This window comes from Pelophylax lessonae, assembly GCF_965119305.1.
Source record: "Pelophylax lessonae genome assembly, chromosome: 3".
Classification (NCBI taxonomy): domain Eukaryota; kingdom Metazoa; phylum Chordata; class Amphibia; order Anura; family Ranidae; genus Pelophylax; species Pelophylax lessonae.
Genome location: NC_138770.1, coordinates 119,081,168 through 119,099,938, shown reverse-complemented (window position 1 = coordinate 119,099,938; position 18,771 = coordinate 119,081,168). Strand labels below are relative to the sequence as shown.

Sequence of the window (18,771 nt, the reverse complement as noted above, 5' to 3'; positions counted from 1 at the left end):
AGAGGATCCCCAAATCCAGGTGTGAAAGACTTGTTGCATCTTTCCCAAAAAGACTCCTGGCTGTATTAGATCAACAGGGGGCTTCTACTAAATACTGAGCAAAGGGTCTGAATACTTAGGACCATGTGATATTTCAGTTTTTCTTTTTTAATAAATCTGCAACAATGTCAACAATTCTGTGTTTTTCTGTCAGTATGGGGTGCTATGTGTACATTCATGAGGAAGAAGAATGAACCTAAATGATTTTAGCAAATGGCTGCAATATAACAAAGAGTGAAAAATTTAAGGGGGTCTGAATACTTTCTGTACCCACTGTATATATTATATATATATATATATATATATATATATATATATATATATATATATATATATATATATATATATATATATATATATATAAATAAAACGATTCAGATCGCAGTTTGGCTTCAACACTCATTCCAAAACAAGAAAAAAAGGTTCTGGTTGGACATGCCACAGTACTATTTTCATATGACTAACTGCACTGACCTTGGTGGCTGGATCTTGAACTTCTCAAAGATCTCTGGATACAACAGTGGGAAAACCACCATTTCTTTCAAAGCATATATGTGCTGGCTCAGACCTCCGACACTATTAAACCGAATCTAGAGAGAAAAAGAAGCAGAAATTGATACGTTTATTTAGAAGTACAAATCAATTTTCATTAACAAAATTAATTTCACATTTAACAATTGAAAGTTTCCTCTTTCTGGCTCCTCTGTACAGTAAAATAGGCAACTCGCTTTATCCAATAAAGCAATCCTAAGAGATCTTCAACAGCAATACAGCTCTTAAATTTCTTTTATTGCTCAAAATATAGCCGGGTACTGAAAAGAGCCACTGTATTTTGAAGCGTTACCATCATGTGGTTTCTTGAGGATTTTAAATCTATGCTGCTAGGTTTTGAATATGAAAGGAAATTAAAGAGCTATAGTGAGTTCTGAAGACCTCTGTACAGATCATGTCACTTATCAAAGCAAGTTATCGCAGCCCAGAGGGTGTGGTTGGGCAATTAGTTCAGTGCATGAGGCACCTGACACTGGTGAGCTCTCTGCTCTTCTCTAATGAAATTACAAGTCACCCCACCCGCAAGTCTCCATGTTTCAGGATAGTAAACTCAATTACATTGACCTTTAAATCTAATGATTTCGATTTAAAGCATGTAGGATTAATTTGGCTGAAATCATGCGAATCAGATGTGCCAGAAAACGTATGTTAAACAAATAAGCAAGCTTAAAGTGGGAGTAAACTCCCATGGTTGATTTTTACCTATAGGTAAACCTATAATAAGGCTTACTTATAGGTACAGTAAACATCTCCTAAAAGGTGCACCGTTTAGGAGATATTTACTTGTGAAGCCGATGGGAACGTCACCAGCACATACGCTCTGAACAAACGGCATACCCGTGCCGTTACTTCACAACCCTTTGCCGTGAACAGGGAAATCATGATGGCTGGTCCAAAGGACCTGAGCCCACGAACCCAGAAGGAAGACCAGGTGAAGCTGGAAGCCCCGTTAGCAGTGAGGGCTTTGTTTTAAAGGTATGCATACTAGCACATTTTAACATTGCCTTACTGCGTTTACTACCACTTCTAGTCTGCTTTAGTCTGCTAAGATACTAATCTTTAAAACACGGAAGTACACTGCAAGACATTGAGTCAGTGCATGGTACAGTCTATTTCAAAGAAACATTATCCCATTAAAGCGGAGTTCCGGGCACAGAAGTCAATTTTCAATAAGCATACCCCCGGGACAGTCAGGGCTAGTACATTCCACAATGGCTAGCCTCTGATCTGTCCCGGTTCGCACTTACCTTTTAGAAGAAATACTTACTTATAAAATTTCTTCCACAGTGTTTCCATCTCTCTGGTGGGCAGCTGAAGCCGGCGCGGTCCTCTTCTGTGTCTTCTTCCGCGTCTTCTTGTCCCAGAATGCGCCTGCACCGGCCCCTCTCGTCACTTCCGGTGCGGCGCCGCATTCCTCCACAGCTTCTGGGCATGCCCAGAAGCTGTTTAACAGGGAAATGCGGCGTCGCCCGGAAATGACGAGCGGGGCCGGTGCCGTCGCATTGATTCCTGGGAGCTATGACGTTCAGCTCCCAGGAATCATAGCGAGACAGGAAGTGACGGGGTGAGCCGCGGCTCCGAGGGAGGAAGTACTCTGAGGTGAGTATTTACGATCTTCAATTAAAAGGTGAGTGAACAAAAAAAAAAAAAAAAAAAATAACTATCCAATTCCTTTTCAGGTCAGGTCTACCTAGCGGAGGGGCACAAAAAAAAAATATCGTTTTTGTGCCCGGAACTCCGCTTTAAGTGCTAAAAATTGTGAGTAATACTTCTTTGGGTTTAGGGTTGTTTAAAAAAAGTGACACAAGTAAACAAATCAGATTAAATTCTTTTATCTACCACTTACTTGAACAGCAGGATAGGGGTTGGTAAACCCTCTACAGAAGGCTGCACAGGGGGCTGGTACTAATACAGACTATAGAGATAGCCCCATCAGGCTTCGTTCACACATGCTGCGGCCACGGTTCACAGCATGGGATCCGGTGTGTTCCTGTTCACAGATTCAGGTGCGAATCAGGTCAGAATTTTGCCTGAATTCGCACCTGAATCAGACCAGAAGACGCAAAGGACCCTTTTTAAATGCAGACAGTGACGTTCGAGCTGTGTGAACCAGCTCCATTGAGAGGAAGGAAACCCACATCCAATTCGAATGTGTGAATGGGGCCCTCAAGCAAGAAATTAAAAATTTTTCATATATCTCATATCATTCCAAATTCTCCATGGTGGGAATATCTCAAATATTTTTTTTTTTTACCTAAATGATACCAAATGAAAAATGGATGAAAGTGTGGACAACACAGGACTTGCAGGTATAACAGGGGAGGAACCAGAAACTGCTTGAGTTTTAAAGATAAACTCCCAGCTAATTCAAAAATTGCTTAGTAGGTAGCACTTTCAGAGCTTCCCTACTTAGGCATGTTTCTAAAGACACCAGTCGTCATTGCTGTTAAAGCATTTCTAAATACTTTTTTTTAATTAAAAACAAACCTTTTACTTGCCTGCTCTGTGCAATTGTATTGAATGTCCTCTTCTGGGGTCCCCCTGGCGCAGTCTGCTGCTACTCGACTGTGTCTGTCCCCCATAGCAAGGGGGTAGCTGTGAGGACTTTAGAACCACTTTAAAGTAGAATTCCAGGCAAAACCTAACTACTCTTAAAAATGCTCCCTCCCCTTTTCTAAGACCTATACCGAATAACCTGTGTAAGAAAGATCTGAATGCTTACTATTTTCAGGTTGCACCAGTCGCATGATCTAGCTCCACTCTGCTAGCCAGCAGTGACTTCAGGGGAGAAGAAGGAGCGCCTATAACAGATGGGTCATAGCAGCCTATGGGAAAAGTCACCTTTTGCAAGCATTACCAGCCAGTGTCAAGTGCTCTCTCCCCTGCAGCCAGGGGAGATCACATGACAAGACTGGAGCAGCCTAAAAGAGGTGAGTATACAGATCTTTCTTACACAGATTAGTCAGAATATGTGTTAGGAGGGGGAGGAAGCATTTTTAAGAGTAGTTAGCTTTTGCCAGAAATTCTACCTTAAGGCCAATAATCAAGTATCCTAGTGTTATTTCAAAGTGTAGCAGGCTATTCACAAAGTCACCTAATTATTCTTCATTTCAATTTCCAGAAGGAGCAAATGTTGCATAAATAGGCAGACTGTCACTTGCCGAAGCCCTCTGCACAACACCATTCAAAGTCTAGATCTTGGCTCCACACCCCAAGCCAGCATCTTTCCTCATACATCCAACACTGCCACACTGCTCTTGACCATTTCCAGTGACACAAAGGAGGCCAAAAATAGCAGTCCTTGATGCCACACTACTTTCCCAACAGTCACCCACACAGCATAATGATGTTGGGTCGGTAGCTTTTCCAGCCCAGCCATGAGTAAATTCTGCGGAATTTCAAAGAAAAACTACACTGAGAAGGCATGTAGGCTGCCAATCGAGGGTACCAGATCCTCGTCTGGAAATGCCATCTCTTTTTTGTCGTGATGATCCAGATGCTTTTCTATTTGCCTTGTCACTGACCTAAAGCAAGTATGGAGATTAAGAGTTGTGACATCACACCAACATACCTCATCTGCTAGCATGTTTTAGGTCAGTAACAAAGTACTAAAGTGAGAGATACCAACGCGACTAGCATTTTCAGGAGGAAATTAGCAATGGCCTCTTACATCATGCAATGTTTCCAGGATATCATAAGCAGATTACGGATGATTTTGCGTGGTGCCTAAAAGGGACTATAAAGCTTTTTTTTTTTATCCAAATAAACCGGTTATACTTACCTGTTCTATGCAAAGGCTTTGCACAGAGCAGCCCAAGCCTCCGCTTCAAGAGTCCACTGCCAGTGATCTTGGCTCCTCGCCTTCTCAGACAGCCCCCACAGCAAGTCACCTGCTGCTGCCAAGTCTTCTATGAGAAGGGGGGGGGGGGGGGCGCTGAATGAAGTTCAAGTTTAGGTGTGTAAGGGGGGGGGACCTTTCAAAGGGTTTTTTTACCTTAAGGCAGAGAATGCATGAAGAGGGGAAAAAAAGAAATTGGATTTTTGTCTTACCGTAAAATCCTTTTCTCTAAAGTTAATTGACGGACGCAGTCTCTGATCTGCATATCAGTAGGGTTATACTGCCCCCTACAGGAGTAGGACACTAGGCAGAAAAAAAATTCTGGCTATGCATATGGGCAGTCCCAGGGGGTATACCCTCTCTCCCTGTTATAGTATGTCAGTTTTGTATCAAAGCAGAGAAGATAATACCAACCAAACTCAAATAGAGGGGCGGGTACTGTTCAAAGAACTCCGAAAAGGATTTTACAATAAGACAAAAATCCAGTTTTCTCCATCGTTCATTGACGGACTCAGTCTCTGATCTTCATATCAGAAGATACTCGGCCAAAAGAGGCATCTGCAGATGCCAGCACATCCACCTTGTAAAACTTTGTGAAAGTGTCAACAGACGACCAGGTAGCCACCTTGCAAACCTGAAGCACAGATGCCTGATGGCAAAAAGCCCAGGAAGCACTAATCGCCCGAGTAGAATCCGCTTTAACAGGGAAAGGTGGAACCTGACCCTTAATTGAATAAGCTTGCACAACTGTCTGATGTATCTGGAAAAAAGTCGCAGAAGACGCAGGCAGCCCTTTCCTTGGGCCATACTGGAGTACAAAGAGCGAATCTGACTTTTGAAAAGACTCAGTAGCCAAGTACACCCTGAGTGCCCTAACCACATCCAAAGTATGTAGTGCAATTTCCTTAGAATGTTTAGGCTTAGGACACAAAGAGGGTAATACAATGTCCTCATTTAAGTGAAAACTGGAAACCACCTTTGGAAGGAAGGACGGATCCAGACGAAGTACCACTTTATTCCTGTGAACCACCATATAGGGAGAATGACAGGACAACGCCGCGAGTTCTGACACCCTGCGCGCAGAAGTAATAACCACCAAGGCGGCCACCTTCTGGGATAAAGGTAAGCAGAGGAATCTCCCAAATACTTTCAAAAGGAGGTTTCTGGAGAACTAACAGCACCAAATTAAGGTCCCAAGGTGGCAACAGAGGTCGCCCTGAAGGTGGCAAGCGTCTCACCCCCTGAATAAAGCTAAGCACCAGAGAATGGGCGGCTAGTGGCTTTGGAAGAAAATTGCCAAGACCGAAACCTGACCCTTGATAGTACTCAAGGCTAACTTTTGATCGACTCCCCGTGGAAGGAAAGCCAAGATCCAAGTCACAGAGGAAAAGCGAGGGGGAACCCCAAGAGACTCACACCACGCAACATAAGACTTCCATGTACGATGATAGATCCTAGAAGCCGCTTTTCTCGCTTTAAGCAGAGTAGTAATCACTGAAGCCAGCAAACCCCTGTCCTTCAGCACCTGGCTTTCAACAGCCAACCCGTCAAAGCCAGCGACTGTAAAGCAGGATGGAAGATTGGCCCTTGAGACAGTAGATCCTCCCAGAGAGGAAGCTCGGCAAGGCCAGTCCGGAGCCACAAGAATGACCGGAATCCCTTCCTCCTCGATCCTGCAAAAAAAGTCTTGGCAGCAACTTGAGGGGAGGAAAGGCATAAATCAGCTGATACTGACCCCACGGGGCCACCAGCGCGTCCTTGGTGTCTGCCAGAGGGTCCCGGGAGCGGGCCTCAAACCTTTACACTTTTCGGTTGATCCGAGACGCCAACAGATCTACATCTGGAGTGCCCCAACAAAGGCACAACTGCTGGAACGCCTTTGGATGGAGAGACCATTCCCCTTGATCCAGGGTCTGTCGACTGAGGAAATCCACCTGCCAATTTTCTACTCCTGGAATGTTAACATCGAATAGAGCTGGAACAAATCGTTCCACCCATCGGAGGATGCCAGCCACTTCCAAGGCCGCAAGGACACTCTTGGTGCCCCCTTGGTGATTGACATAAGCCACGGCCGTGGCATTGTCCAATTGAATACGCACTGGACAACACCGAAGGTACTCGGTCAAGTGGACTAGGCAAAGCCTGATCAGTCTCAGCTCCAGTACATTTAAATCGGTAACCTGGATTCTTCCAGGGATCAGACTCCTTGAGCAAAAGACCTGCCGAGATCCCCTCCCCACCGGGACAGACTGGCATCCGTGGTGACAATTGTCCAATATATAGGAAGGAAGAATTTTCCTTGTTTGAGCATCGGGGACCAAAGCCACCAGATCAGGGACTACCTGGTCACCTGGCTCAAGCTGGATCTGATGGTCCAGGGAATTTTGATTTTTGTTCCATTTTGGGATTTCCTTCTGGAGGATTCTCGTGTGGAATTGAGTGAAGGGGACCACCTCAAAGGACGACACCTTCAGTCCCGGAACTCTCACACAGGTCTGAAGGGACGACCATTTGCTGGACAGCAACAGCAGCTGATTCGCAGTCTGTAGTTTTTTTTTTAAGTTTTTCCGGAGGAAGAAAAAACCCTGGCCGTGGACGAGTCCAAAGTCAGGCCCAGATAGTCCAGTCTCATAGAAGAGACCAAGGAAGACTTCTGAAGGTTCAGAATCCACCCGAACTCCTCCAGAGTTGGCACCAGCACCGTGGGAGACTCCGCACGGAGAAGCAGATCGTCCAAGTAACCCAGGACTGATATCCCCGGCTGTCGCAACAGCGCCAGGAATGGAGCCAACATTTTTGTGAAGACCGAGGAGCAGAGGCAAGACCAAAGGGGTAAGGCCACAAACTGATAATGATCCTCTCCCACGGCAAAGCACATACCGTTGATGTCCTGCACATATTGAGATGTGAAGGTAGGCATCTTTAATGTCTATGGAGGCCAAGAAATCCCTCTGATGTAGGGAAGCCACCACCATGCGAATGGATTCCATCTTGAACTTTTGAACTTGCACGAAGCAAATCAGTGCCTTCCGGTCCAGGATTGGACGCACCTTGCCATCCTTCCTGGGGACCGTAAACAGGTTTGATTAAAAGCGATCCGGAGACAGTATCCATTGGAAGGGAAGAACCTTACTGGTGGGATGGATCGAAACTCGATCTTGTACCCGGACCATATGACATCGTGAACCCACTTTTCTTGTATTCGGAAAATCCACAGGTCCGGGAACCAGCAAAGACGTCCCCCTCCCACCCCAGATACAGGTGAGGGCGAACCTTCAGGCCAAAGGGGCCTGGTCCTCAGGTCTGAAGAAACTCAATTTTTGTTTGCCAGACCAGGGTCGCTTGGAACCACCCGAGGGGGCTTGAAGGACTTTGCCTTATCGACTTACCCTGAGGGATGAAAAAACTTCTAATGTGCTTAAAAGGAGGGGCCCTGTCTGCTACGCTGGTCCTTTCCCTTGTTAGCCTGTGGGAGAAAGGTACTCTTACCCCCTGTGAGACCTTTGATAATGTCATCCAGGGTAGCCCCAAACTGGTGATCTCCTTGAAAAGGCAGATCTTTCAAGGCCTTCTTTAACCACTTGCCGACTGCCGCACGACTATTTACGTCGGCAGTCAGCCCCTCACAGGCAAAGTGATGTAGATCTACATCGCTAGCCTGTGAGGGTCTAGGGAGCGAACGCGTGGTCACGGACACCAGCAACGCATGCGCTCTGAAGCTCCGGCGGACCTTCAGAGCGCATGCGTTGCTGGTGTCAGCGGCTGCATGCAGGGTGAATATCTCCTAAACCGTGTATTAATTTTACCTACAGGCAAGCCTTATGGGGCTTACCTGTAGGTAGAAATTAAAAAGCGAAGTATACTACCACTTTAAAAGGATGGGGAATCCTCCACTGGGATTATGGTAGCTTTATTCAGTCTTGAGACCAGAGGGTCCACCGTAGGTGTCACAGTCCACTTCTTTACAAGGGTCTCCTCAAAGGGGTAGCATCTAGCAATGTGCTTTGGCACCCCAGGGAAACGCTTTGGGCGGTCCCATTATTTTTTGAGCATGTTGTCAAAATACGCGGGAAAGAAAAACCTTTGCCGCTCTGGATGGCTTGCAAGTGCCAAACGTAACCTGCGCCTCATTTACAGTGGCAGCTGCGTCCTCCATATTTAGGGTCTCACGCACAGATACAACCAGTGTGTCCACCTGCGCCTTTTCTTGCGCAGTGGCTGAGGTAGAGACGTCTGCGGTGGCTGAATCAGAATCAGAAGCTGACCTATCAAATGAGGCAGGGGTAGGCAGAGGGTGTTTTTTGGCACTTCGCCCTTTAAAGGCCACCTCCACCCGGGACACAGAGAATTCCAGGACCGTTGAAAGTGCATTCATTGATAGCTGGGATCTGGAGGACCTGAACATTCCACCATGCTGCAGCATCCCCAAGAGGTCAGGCAGAGCGTACTGAAGACCCCCAGCAGAGAGAGAGAGAGAGAGAGACCCCCCCAGACTCGCCACCCTTCACCAAAGATGCACCAGGAGGCCCAGAATGTCTGCACAGCACGTGTCTGCAGAGATCTCAATCCACAGAGAAAGATCTGAGTGTCAGCACTAGGGTATAGGGAGGGGTTCCACCACCAGAAAAAAACACCTCTAGGAACTCCCAGAAAAAGCGAACGAAAAAAAAAAAAAAAAAATTATCTAGAAAAAAACTTTTGCCAGGACCAGAGATCCCAGCAAGAACTAGGTTCTTACTCCTGACTAAGCAGATTAAAACTGACATCCTATAGCAGTGAGAGAGGGTATAGCCCCTGTGACTGCCCATAGGCATAGCCAGAACTTTTTTCTGCCTAGTGTCCTACTCCTGTAGGGGGCAGTATAACCCTACTGATATGAAGATCAGAGGCTGCGTCCGTCAATGTACGATAGAGAAAACAGCTTTTTTGCTTTTATAACCACTTCAAGCTGCTCTAACCTCTTAAGAGTGCAGCCATCATAATAGAACAGATAAACACAATCTTTAAATAAAATAAGTCAGTGCAACACTCACCGATCGATCCAAGTTCATTGGATCCACATCAGCCAGGCTGGCCCCAACTTTGACCCTTTCTCGCAGGATACCACTGGCTAGATCTTCAGCTGTAAGATTCATCGGTAGACACCTAACATAGAAGATAAAAGAAAAGGTCTCAACACACAGAAACCCAGGGCAACAAGTTCAGCATACAGTGTCACTGTGCTTAGGACAATTTTACTGAAGGTATACACAAGTCTAAAGTAAAATCTGGTTTCATCAAAGGAAACTTGCACTTTAGGACTGAAAATAAAGCTTGAGGTTATGGGGTTTTTATTTGCATTTTTCTCATTTTGGATAGTATAAAGAAAGGATAGAACCTCCATCAGGTATTGATTGCCATTTATGTCCCTGGGAAATTAACACTATTTGCATTGATGGCTATTGTCACCAGGAGTGAGGGAAAGACAAAAGTGCAAATTCCAGTGAAAAGTGTTTAGCAAGTATTTTCCTTTATTTTTGTAATGTCCTTGTAAAATATCCTCAAAAGAGTCAAATGGTTGAGAAAAAAAACCAACACTGTTTTAACCATTCCCTATTCTGTAGAGCCACCAAGAACATGTGAAAGGAGGGAAGGAGATGTAAAGCTTCAACACTACAAGAAGTTTTCCCCTCAGCAGAGTGGCTAGGTGGTTATCACTTCTGCCTGGCAGTGCTTCAGTCATTAGCTTGAATCCCAACCACAGCACTACCTGCATAACGTATGCATTATCTCCCTGTGCTGGTTTCCTCTTGGTACTCTGGTTTCCTCCCACACGCCAAAGACATGCTGGTAAGTTGATTGGCTCCTGTCTCCTGTCTAACTTGGCCCTAGTATGTATGAATGCGAGTTAGGGACCTAGAACGTAAGCTCCCTAAGGCCAGGGATGGATATAAATGTGCAAAATAGAAGTGTTTAAAACCTCTGCATAAATTGTCAGCAGTAAATTAGTTCCTGTAATAAATAAATCCGTAGAATGGTGGAAACCTGGGTGTTGCAGCAGGTATGTGTAAGTATCTCTAGATAGAGGAAAAGCTACTGTTACAAAGCAATAGAAAATAAAGATGCTTATTCATACGCCATTAATTGACATATACTGTATAGTGCAAATACCGGTTTCTGGCTTTGGTCATGCTCTTAGACTTTCTCCTCTCAAACCGCTCTTCATCTGATGAGGAAGTGGTATCGCTGCTGTGAATCGCATGCTTCTTTCTTCTGCAGAAAAAATACACCCATTAACATGTACACTGGAATAAAGGAAAAAGACAGACAAAAGGCAAGTCAAGGAGGCTTGATGGCTGTAGCAATTCGTTTAACAATACATGTTCCGATCTGACCATACAATCTTTGTACAATCAACCTTTAGATTTACAAATACAATGAGAAATAAGGATCTACATAAAGTAGGTATTAGAACAAAAGGAGACTGTACAGTCAGATTGACAAGTGTGGGGTGAGGGGAAACCTCCCTGCTGAGTTATCATATTCCAACAGCAGGTGGTCATTCGAATACACTGATCAGTGCTGGAGGCTATAGTCTGTGGTGCTGATCGAGCAAGAAAAATCTGGCAGGGCAGTTGTGCTTTAGAAGTTCATTGATAGGTTGATTTCTGCACAACAGCAGTTCCCATTCATGGATTGAAACTTGTCTGGTCTCCGCTGGCCCAGACAAATTTTGATCAACGTATGGCCAGCTTAATATACTGGCTGCACAGAGTTTAAGTGCTGTTTTTGCATTAATTTGGCTTTCCTCAATATAATCAGTATGGCTTCCAATATGTTCCTCTTAATGCAATAACAGAAAGCAGTAACTTGAATACTACAAGGTCATTCATTCCGAATTGCTTCCCAGGACAACAGCTCCATTTAACTGAGAAGTGTAAAGCAGATCATCATATCAGAGTATTCGAGGGACCGAAGGCGTGTGATTGTGTTGTGCATAACCAGCAAAAAAGGTGAATACCACCTGCCCAATAACTGAAAAACCTGATGTGCCTGCAGCAAGGTATATAAAAAAAAAAAAACTAGTGTTCCGATTCAAATATAGACCCCAAGAGCCGTTTTCCTAAAATGGGAGTTTGAAATTACTATTGAGGAACCATAGAAAAGATCAGAGAAGACAATCTAGTGCATGCTCTTTAGTAATCTCGCCTACAGAAAGGTAAATAAAGCAATAATCTCACAGTTCTTGAAAATGTATTCATGCCTGAGGCGCTTTCTGCACTTTAATAATCCATAATTTAGACTAAAAAATATACTACGTATGGAAAGCAAACTGAGGAAATTGCATGCTTTAGAAAAGCAAAATTAAGCAGTCTAGACAAATCTTTTCAATGCTAATAGCTTCTGGAAGACCCATGCTGGGAAATTAAGAACATAGTCAGGGTTTTGTTCTGTTCTGCAGCAAATCTGCATTACAACTGGTGCGGAAGAAATAGAAAAAAAAAAAAGGGCAAAGCTCTCAGTAAAAATGGCTTCCTGGACGCACAAGAACTGAACAGTACGCAAATGGAAAAAAAAATTTTTTTTAGAAACTTTTCATAATGCGGAACTAAACACCAAAGAATGATCACCTCCACCTTCCAGTGATGAGGCAGTAACTTCCCTTGCCAGACACTGTACTCTGCTCCCCGGAGCTGGGTCGGCCTCTTGCGTGACCAGTGGTGGAATGACATCATTCTGGCGCAGCGGGAATGTGCCAGGAATGCACAATTCAGTGTACATTCAAGACTGCAAGCAGGCAAGTGTTTGCTATTGCAGAAAAGACACTGCATGTCTATACTGTAATAACTTTTAATAGTCAAGTTTAGTTCCATTTTAACTGAGTTTAACTGAAACCAGTCCTAACCTTGGTAGTTCAAGCTTAAAAAGGGATTGTTAATGTTTAAAAAAAATAAAAAAAAAAAATATATATAAAAAACAGGTTATACTTCCTTCCTCTTTGCAGTTGGATTTGCACAGAGCAGCCTGGATCCTCCTCTTCTTGGGTCCCTCGTTGCTGCTCCCTCCTGCTGAGTGCCCCCACAGCAAGCAGCTTGCTATGGTATGGGGGCACTTGAGCTGAGCTGCAGCTCTGTGTGTTCATTCAGACACGGAGCTGCCATTCGCCCCAGCCCTCTCTCTCCTGATTGACAGCCGTGGGAGCCAATGGCGTCACAGCTGTGTCTCAGCCAATAAGGAGAGAGTGTCCAGGATGGCCTAGGAACTTGTAATCACTACTGCACAGAGATGGAGCTCGGGTAGGTTTAGGTGGGCTGGGGAGGCTACTGCACACAGAAGGCTTTTTATCTTAAGACATAGAATGCCTTAAGATATACCTTCCGACTTGAAAACTCCACTTAAAACATGACTAAAGTATTCATGAAAAAAACTGCACATAAAAAAAAAAAAAAACAAAACAAACACGGTTTAGTTGGTTCCTAAAAGGCTAACAGCACCTGTTTACATGTGGGATGTTAAGCTGCTAAAGGAAACAAGGGCAATATCAGACTAGAACAGCCTCTCAGTCTTTTAAACACAGAGGAACCCATGTAATAACTTTTCAAGTCTCTGGGAACCCCTGCTAAAAATTATTATATCTACAACTTATGATACATTAGTGTGATAGTCAGTGGGAAAAATGCTCCTTACACTTAAGTTAATTGGGAAGAATTACCCCCTTATAGATGTCTAAAAAGATCAAATGGTGCCAGTGGGAACGTAGCTGAGGGGAAGAATTTGCTCATTTGTCAAGGCAATCTCTGGAGGAACCCTAGAATTCCACGGATCCCTGGACCAGATGATGGTGACCGCATGGCCAGTGCCAGGATCACTACACGTGACAAAGCAGGACAGCAAAATATTTCCCAGCTTGCATGTGTCACTTCATCGCCATCTGGATGAGCGAATGGTCACCCTCTTGACAACTTACATTCTGCAGCATTTTCAGCCAGTGAGAGAGTGAAATGCAAACAGGCGAGTATTTCAACTGCACATTTGTGACAGATATGCTGTGACTTCCGTGCCCTTGAAAATCCATTTTCTAACAATTCGTGCAGCTACAAAAGGTCAACGAGAGCTTGTTTTTAAAGCCCCATTACTGCCAGTACGAATAAGTAAATGCTGTACTATCCATAGCCTGGGTCCAGGCACATTTCAACATTTACAGCAGATTTAAAGTGTTTCTCACAGGAGATTTTGTCAGGACCAGGAGCACCAGCTGAGTATTCGAGGATGGGAGCTGCTCAATGCATAAACATTGCACAGAGCAGGCAAGTATTACAAGTTTGTTAATCAAAAACTATTTTAAGCTCTTTATTGGAATATCCCTCTTTTAGGAGCTGTAAAGCTTCTTGAATTACTAAAAATAAAGCACGCCAGATGTGTGAAAAAATTAAATACATAATTCTAACAATAGCCTGATAGTTGTAAATCGTGAACATACCGAATATGGCTTCTTCTTGCAGGTGATCTGTGTGTATCAAACAAAGTGCTTTGTCGCTTTTTTTGATGTGCTGGCTCTAAATAAAACCAAACATTTGAAAAGATAAGGAAAAAAAAATGGCAAGCACAAAAAGAAAAATACATGCAATCTCAGGTTTATAAAATTCAGATTACTGCAATTTTCTTCCTATAACGCAATATCTGATTATCTGCTTTATCAGAATATGTGCTTATTCATATAATTTACAACTACATTAAATTATAATCACAACATTAACAGATGGTTAGGTTGGCATCTATACAATTTGTTTTCCTCCAAACCAATCTTTGGCTGGGAAAAAAAAAAAAAAACATTTTAGATGCTACCAAGAGCACATTTAAAAAAAAATGCTAATAAACTGAAACCATGACTAAAAATAGCTATACAAAATAGCTATACAGGTGTTTAAAGGACAGTAATAACTCATCCATTATAAACCCTAAATTGTAGTGTCATTCCACAGCATTATCAAATTCGCAATTAGACAGCAAGTAAAAATTTTTAGTGGGCCCCATCAATTACACTGCCTACTGTAGGTGCTTTTCATATAACCAAGCATTTCCATCCATTTGATTTCTTAAAATACTAAATGCAATACCTACCGATAGGAGGTGCTTGATACCTTTCCACCGTTTTCCTCTGCCTGAGGTTGTATGGTCGATCATTCTCCTCACCCTCCTCACCCTCTACCTCGGCTTCTTCATCACAGTCTTCACCTTCTTCCTGGGATTCTGCAAAAGCATACAAAGTAAACAAATGATAACACACATATCCCAATAGAAATGAAGTCTACTTTAGGTGGTTGGGGCCAGTATGATCATTACAAAATGTAAATTCCCATCTTTGACCCTTGGCAGGAAAACCTTTCTTCCTGCCAGCCTTAATAACAGACCAATAAAAGTCTCTTTTGCATGCTAGTCTTTTTTAGAAAATGTACAGGTTACTAAAGCTAGGAAAATTCTTGTACCCCAGAATACAACTCCAGAAGTGAGGTCATGAATTGTAAGGTATTATAATGTAATGTATTCTTTCATTTCTCAGCATGTGCGATCTTGGTCACTGTTTTTTTTCCTGGACGAATACTGTATTAAGCAGTTTGTTCTGGTACCATACGAGGAAAAATGTTTGTGCTTGTCCCTTTGGATAATTTTGCATGAAATGTCCTGGTGGGCTCTCAAAAGCTGTATACCAACGATCAGATTATCATACGGTCGCTTCAAAAGCGGCATTTTTGCATCGGATTTTCTCATCATGTATACTAGGCTTTAGAGTCAAGCTTTCCACTTCCTCTGGTGTGCTTTCTCCATTTTTTCCAACTGTGTAATAGCTAGGAGGCAACTCCATCCATAATGCTATCAAGAAGAAAAATTGCATCTTGAAGAAAAATTGCATCTTAAAGTGGAAATAGGTAAAAAAAACACCATCACAAAATCAAAGTATATCTAAAAAGGCAAAAACTATTTAAATTTTTATGTTATTTTGGAGAGCGGAGAGGGATTGGAACAAACCGCTGTCAAATTTTGACTGCTGCCAATTTCCCTCTGTTAGGAAGGTTCCCCCTCTTTGTTTGGTTTACTGTTAAGAAAAAAGGTGAAAAAAAAATCCCAAATTTTAGGTTGTCACTAGACCAGAAACCTGGGAAATCTTCTAATGGGGACACTAGCCCTAGTGACAACTAAGGATTTAGACTTTGGACAGATTTTCTGTTTTGGCTATAGGTCAGGAAGAGAAGGGAAATCTCCCCAAGACACAGAAGACCAAAAAAATAAATTACAGGGGTTATAACCCACCCTTCAACCATGCAAAAACAGAATTTTTGTAAAATCTTACCGTAAAATTCCTTTCTCTGAGTCCTCCGACAGTCACCGCCACTTCATAATCACTAATGGGGTATTGACCTTTGCTCCGTTGGAGTAGCTAGGCAACAAGATTTGTTAATATAAAAGCTTTTAGCATATCACACCCCTAGCGGGCGGTCCCCTCAGTCAATACCTCCCTGCTTCCTGCATTCTCAACTCAGTTTCAGTAGCATAGCAGTAGAGTACATAAACAAACCCCAAAAGAGGGGCGGGGGCGGCGACTGTCGGAGGACTCAGAGAAAGGAATTTTACGGTAAGATTTTACAAAAATTCCGTTTTCTCTTACGTCCTCCGACAGTCGCCGCCACTTCATAATCTTCACTAATGGGGACGTCCCATAGCAGTGTAGACATGAGGGTTGGGAAAAAAGTAGCCGCGCCTAAAGCAACGCAGTACCCACAGCAGAGAAAGGAACCTTACCAAAGTAAGAGAACCAACTGGGCAACAGGAAAAAAACGAGCTCAACAGGAGCAACAACCCAGGAAAGAACAAGTAACCTAGGGGTAAAAATACCCCAACAGCCAAGGACCCAAACAAGGGACCCTAAGGCACTGCCGCACTAAGAACTTTACGGCCAAAGGAAGCATCTGCCGATGCCTGAACATCCACTTTGTAAAATTTGGAGAAGGTGTGAACAGACGACCAAGTCGCCGCCTTACACACCTGGGCCACAGAAGCCTGATGACGAGAGGCCCAAGACGTACTCAGAGACCTGGTAGAGTGCGCCTTCACAGGGAGGAACCTTCCCCTTCAAAGCATAGGCTTGCACAATGGTCTGTCTGATCCATTTGGCGATGGTCGCAGCCGACGCTGCCATGCCCATCCGAGGACCCTCTGGAAGGACAAATAGAGAATCCGACTTGCGAAAGGATTTCGTCGATGACAGGTAAACCCTGATCGCCCAACAACATCCAAGGAATGCAAAGCCACCTCCTTTGGATGCTTAGGCTTCGCGCAAAGTAAAGGCAAGACAATGTCCTCGTTGAGGTGAAATTCCGAGATCCTCTTCGGAAGAAAAGATGGGTTAGGTCGTAAGACCACCTTATCCAAGTGAATCACCAAGTAGGGAGAGCTGCAGGACAAGGCCGCCAGCTCCGACACCCTGTGAGCCGAAGTGATCGCTACCAAAAAGGCAACCTTCTTGGACAACAGAGACAACGAGATCTCCCTGATCTTCTCAAAGGGAGCATGCTGTAACACGAACAGAACAAGGTTCAAGTCCCATGGAGGTAAAGGGTCCCTCCGAGGAGGGGCCAAATGTCGCACCCCCTGAACGAAGGTGCTAACCAAAGAATTAGACGCCACAGGGCGTTGAAAAAGAACGGCCAGCGCAGAAATCTGACCCTTAATCATGGCCAACGCCAAACGCTGGTCCACGTCCGTTTGAAGGAAGGCCAACACTCTCGATACCGAGTATGAGCGAGGGGAGTACCCCCTGGACTCACACCAGGCAAAATACGCCTTCCAAGTACGGTAGTAAATCTTCCCCGAAGAGGCCTTCCTAGCCTTGATCAAAGTGGGAATGACCTCAGGGGAAAGACCCCTATCCTTCAGGACCTGGCCTTCAACAGCCAGGCCGTTAAAGCCAGCGACTATAAAGCAGGATGGAATATCGGTCCTTGAGACAGGAGATCTTCTCGAAGAGGCAGACGGCACGGAGCGTCGACCGCCAGATTCATGAGGTCTGCGTACCAAGACCGGCGAGGCCAGTCTGGCACCACCAGAATCACCGTGTGCGGTTCCGAGGCCAACCTGCGAAGGAGCCTGGACAGCAGCTGAATCGGGGGAAAGGCATACATCAGACGATACTGATGTCAAGGCGCCACTAACGCGTCTGAGGCGTCTGCCCGAGGATCGCGCGTCCTTGCCACGAACCTTTCCACCTTGTTGTTTAGACGAGACGCGAACAGGTCCACATCTGGGGAACCCCACTTCGCGCACAACATCTGAAAAAGACATCCGGGTGAAGGGACCATTCTCCCTGGTCCAGGGTCTGGCGACTTAGATAATCCGCCTGCCAGTTCTCCACTCCCGGAATGTGAACTGCAGATATCGCAGGGACGTGCGTCTCGGCCCAAGACAGAATGTCGGCCACTTCCCGAGCCGCTCGGGCACTCCTGGTGCCCCCTTGGTGGTTGATGTAGGCCACCGCTGTGGCATTGTCCGTCTGCACCCGAACCGGACGTCCCTGAAGCCTGTCCATCCAACGCAGAAGGCAGAGATTTATTGCTCGCAATTCCAGAATGTTGATCGGAAGGGAGGATTCCTCCCCCGACCAAGTTCCCTGGGCGGACAGAACGCCCAGAACACCACCCCAGCCCGACAGGCTGGCATCCGTGGTGATTACCGTCCACGACAAAGGACGAAAGGACTTGCCCCCCGACACCGCCGGGGACTGGAGCCACCACAAAAGACCTTCGGGTGAGGCGGCTCAACGAAATCCGCAGATCCAGAGATTGCGGACGCCCGTCCCACTTGGCCAGGATCTCCGCCTGAAGATTCCGTGTGTGAAACTGGGCGAAGGGAATCGCCTCGAAAGCCGAGACCATCAATCCCAGACACCTCATACACGTCCGGATGGACGAGCACTGAGTGTCCCTGAGGGACCTGACTTCGTCCTGAAGAGTCCGGAGCTTGTCTTCCGGTAGGAAGACCTTCGCTTGAACAGAGTCCAGGATCATCCCCAGGTAAGGAAGACGAACCGACGGACACAGCGTCGACTTTGGAAAATTTATCGTCCAACCGAACTCCTGTAGAGTCTGCATCGTGACGGACAGGTCGTTCACCAGGCCCTGACTGGTCGCAGACCGAATCAAGATATCGTCTAGATACCCCAAGACAGAGATGCCCTGGGCTCTCAACAAAGCCAGGACCGGCGCAAGCACCTTGGTGAAAACCCGCGGAGCCGAAGCGAGACCGAAGGGTAACGCCACGAATTGGTAATGATCCTCCGCAATGGCGAATCGAAGGTAACACTGGTGATC

The 18,771-nt window shown here is 45.1% G+C and overlaps 1 protein-coding gene across 4 annotated transcripts in view; it reads right to left on the bottom strand.

Moving 5' to 3' along the window:
• ATAD2B (ATPase family AAA domain containing 2B) overlaps nucleotides 1–18,771 on the bottom strand; it is a 346,270-nt gene that overhangs the window by 248,545 nt on the left and 78,954 nt on the right. For all 4 annotated transcript variants that reach the window (XM_082251749.1, XM_082251750.1, XM_082251751.1 and 1 more), the window contains exons 7-11: nucleotides 14,531–14,659; nucleotides 13,890–13,965; nucleotides 10,580–10,681; nucleotides 9,463–9,574; nucleotides 514–629 (exon numbers count right to left, since the gene is read on the bottom strand). In XM_082251749.1, the coding sequence (XP_082107875.1) occupies nucleotides 514–629; nucleotides 9,463–9,574; nucleotides 10,580–10,681; nucleotides 13,890–13,965; nucleotides 14,531–14,659 (535 nt within the window). The remainder of the gene's footprint in view (nucleotides 1–513; nucleotides 630–9,462; nucleotides 9,575–10,579; nucleotides 10,682–13,889; nucleotides 13,966–14,530; nucleotides 14,660–18,771) is intronic.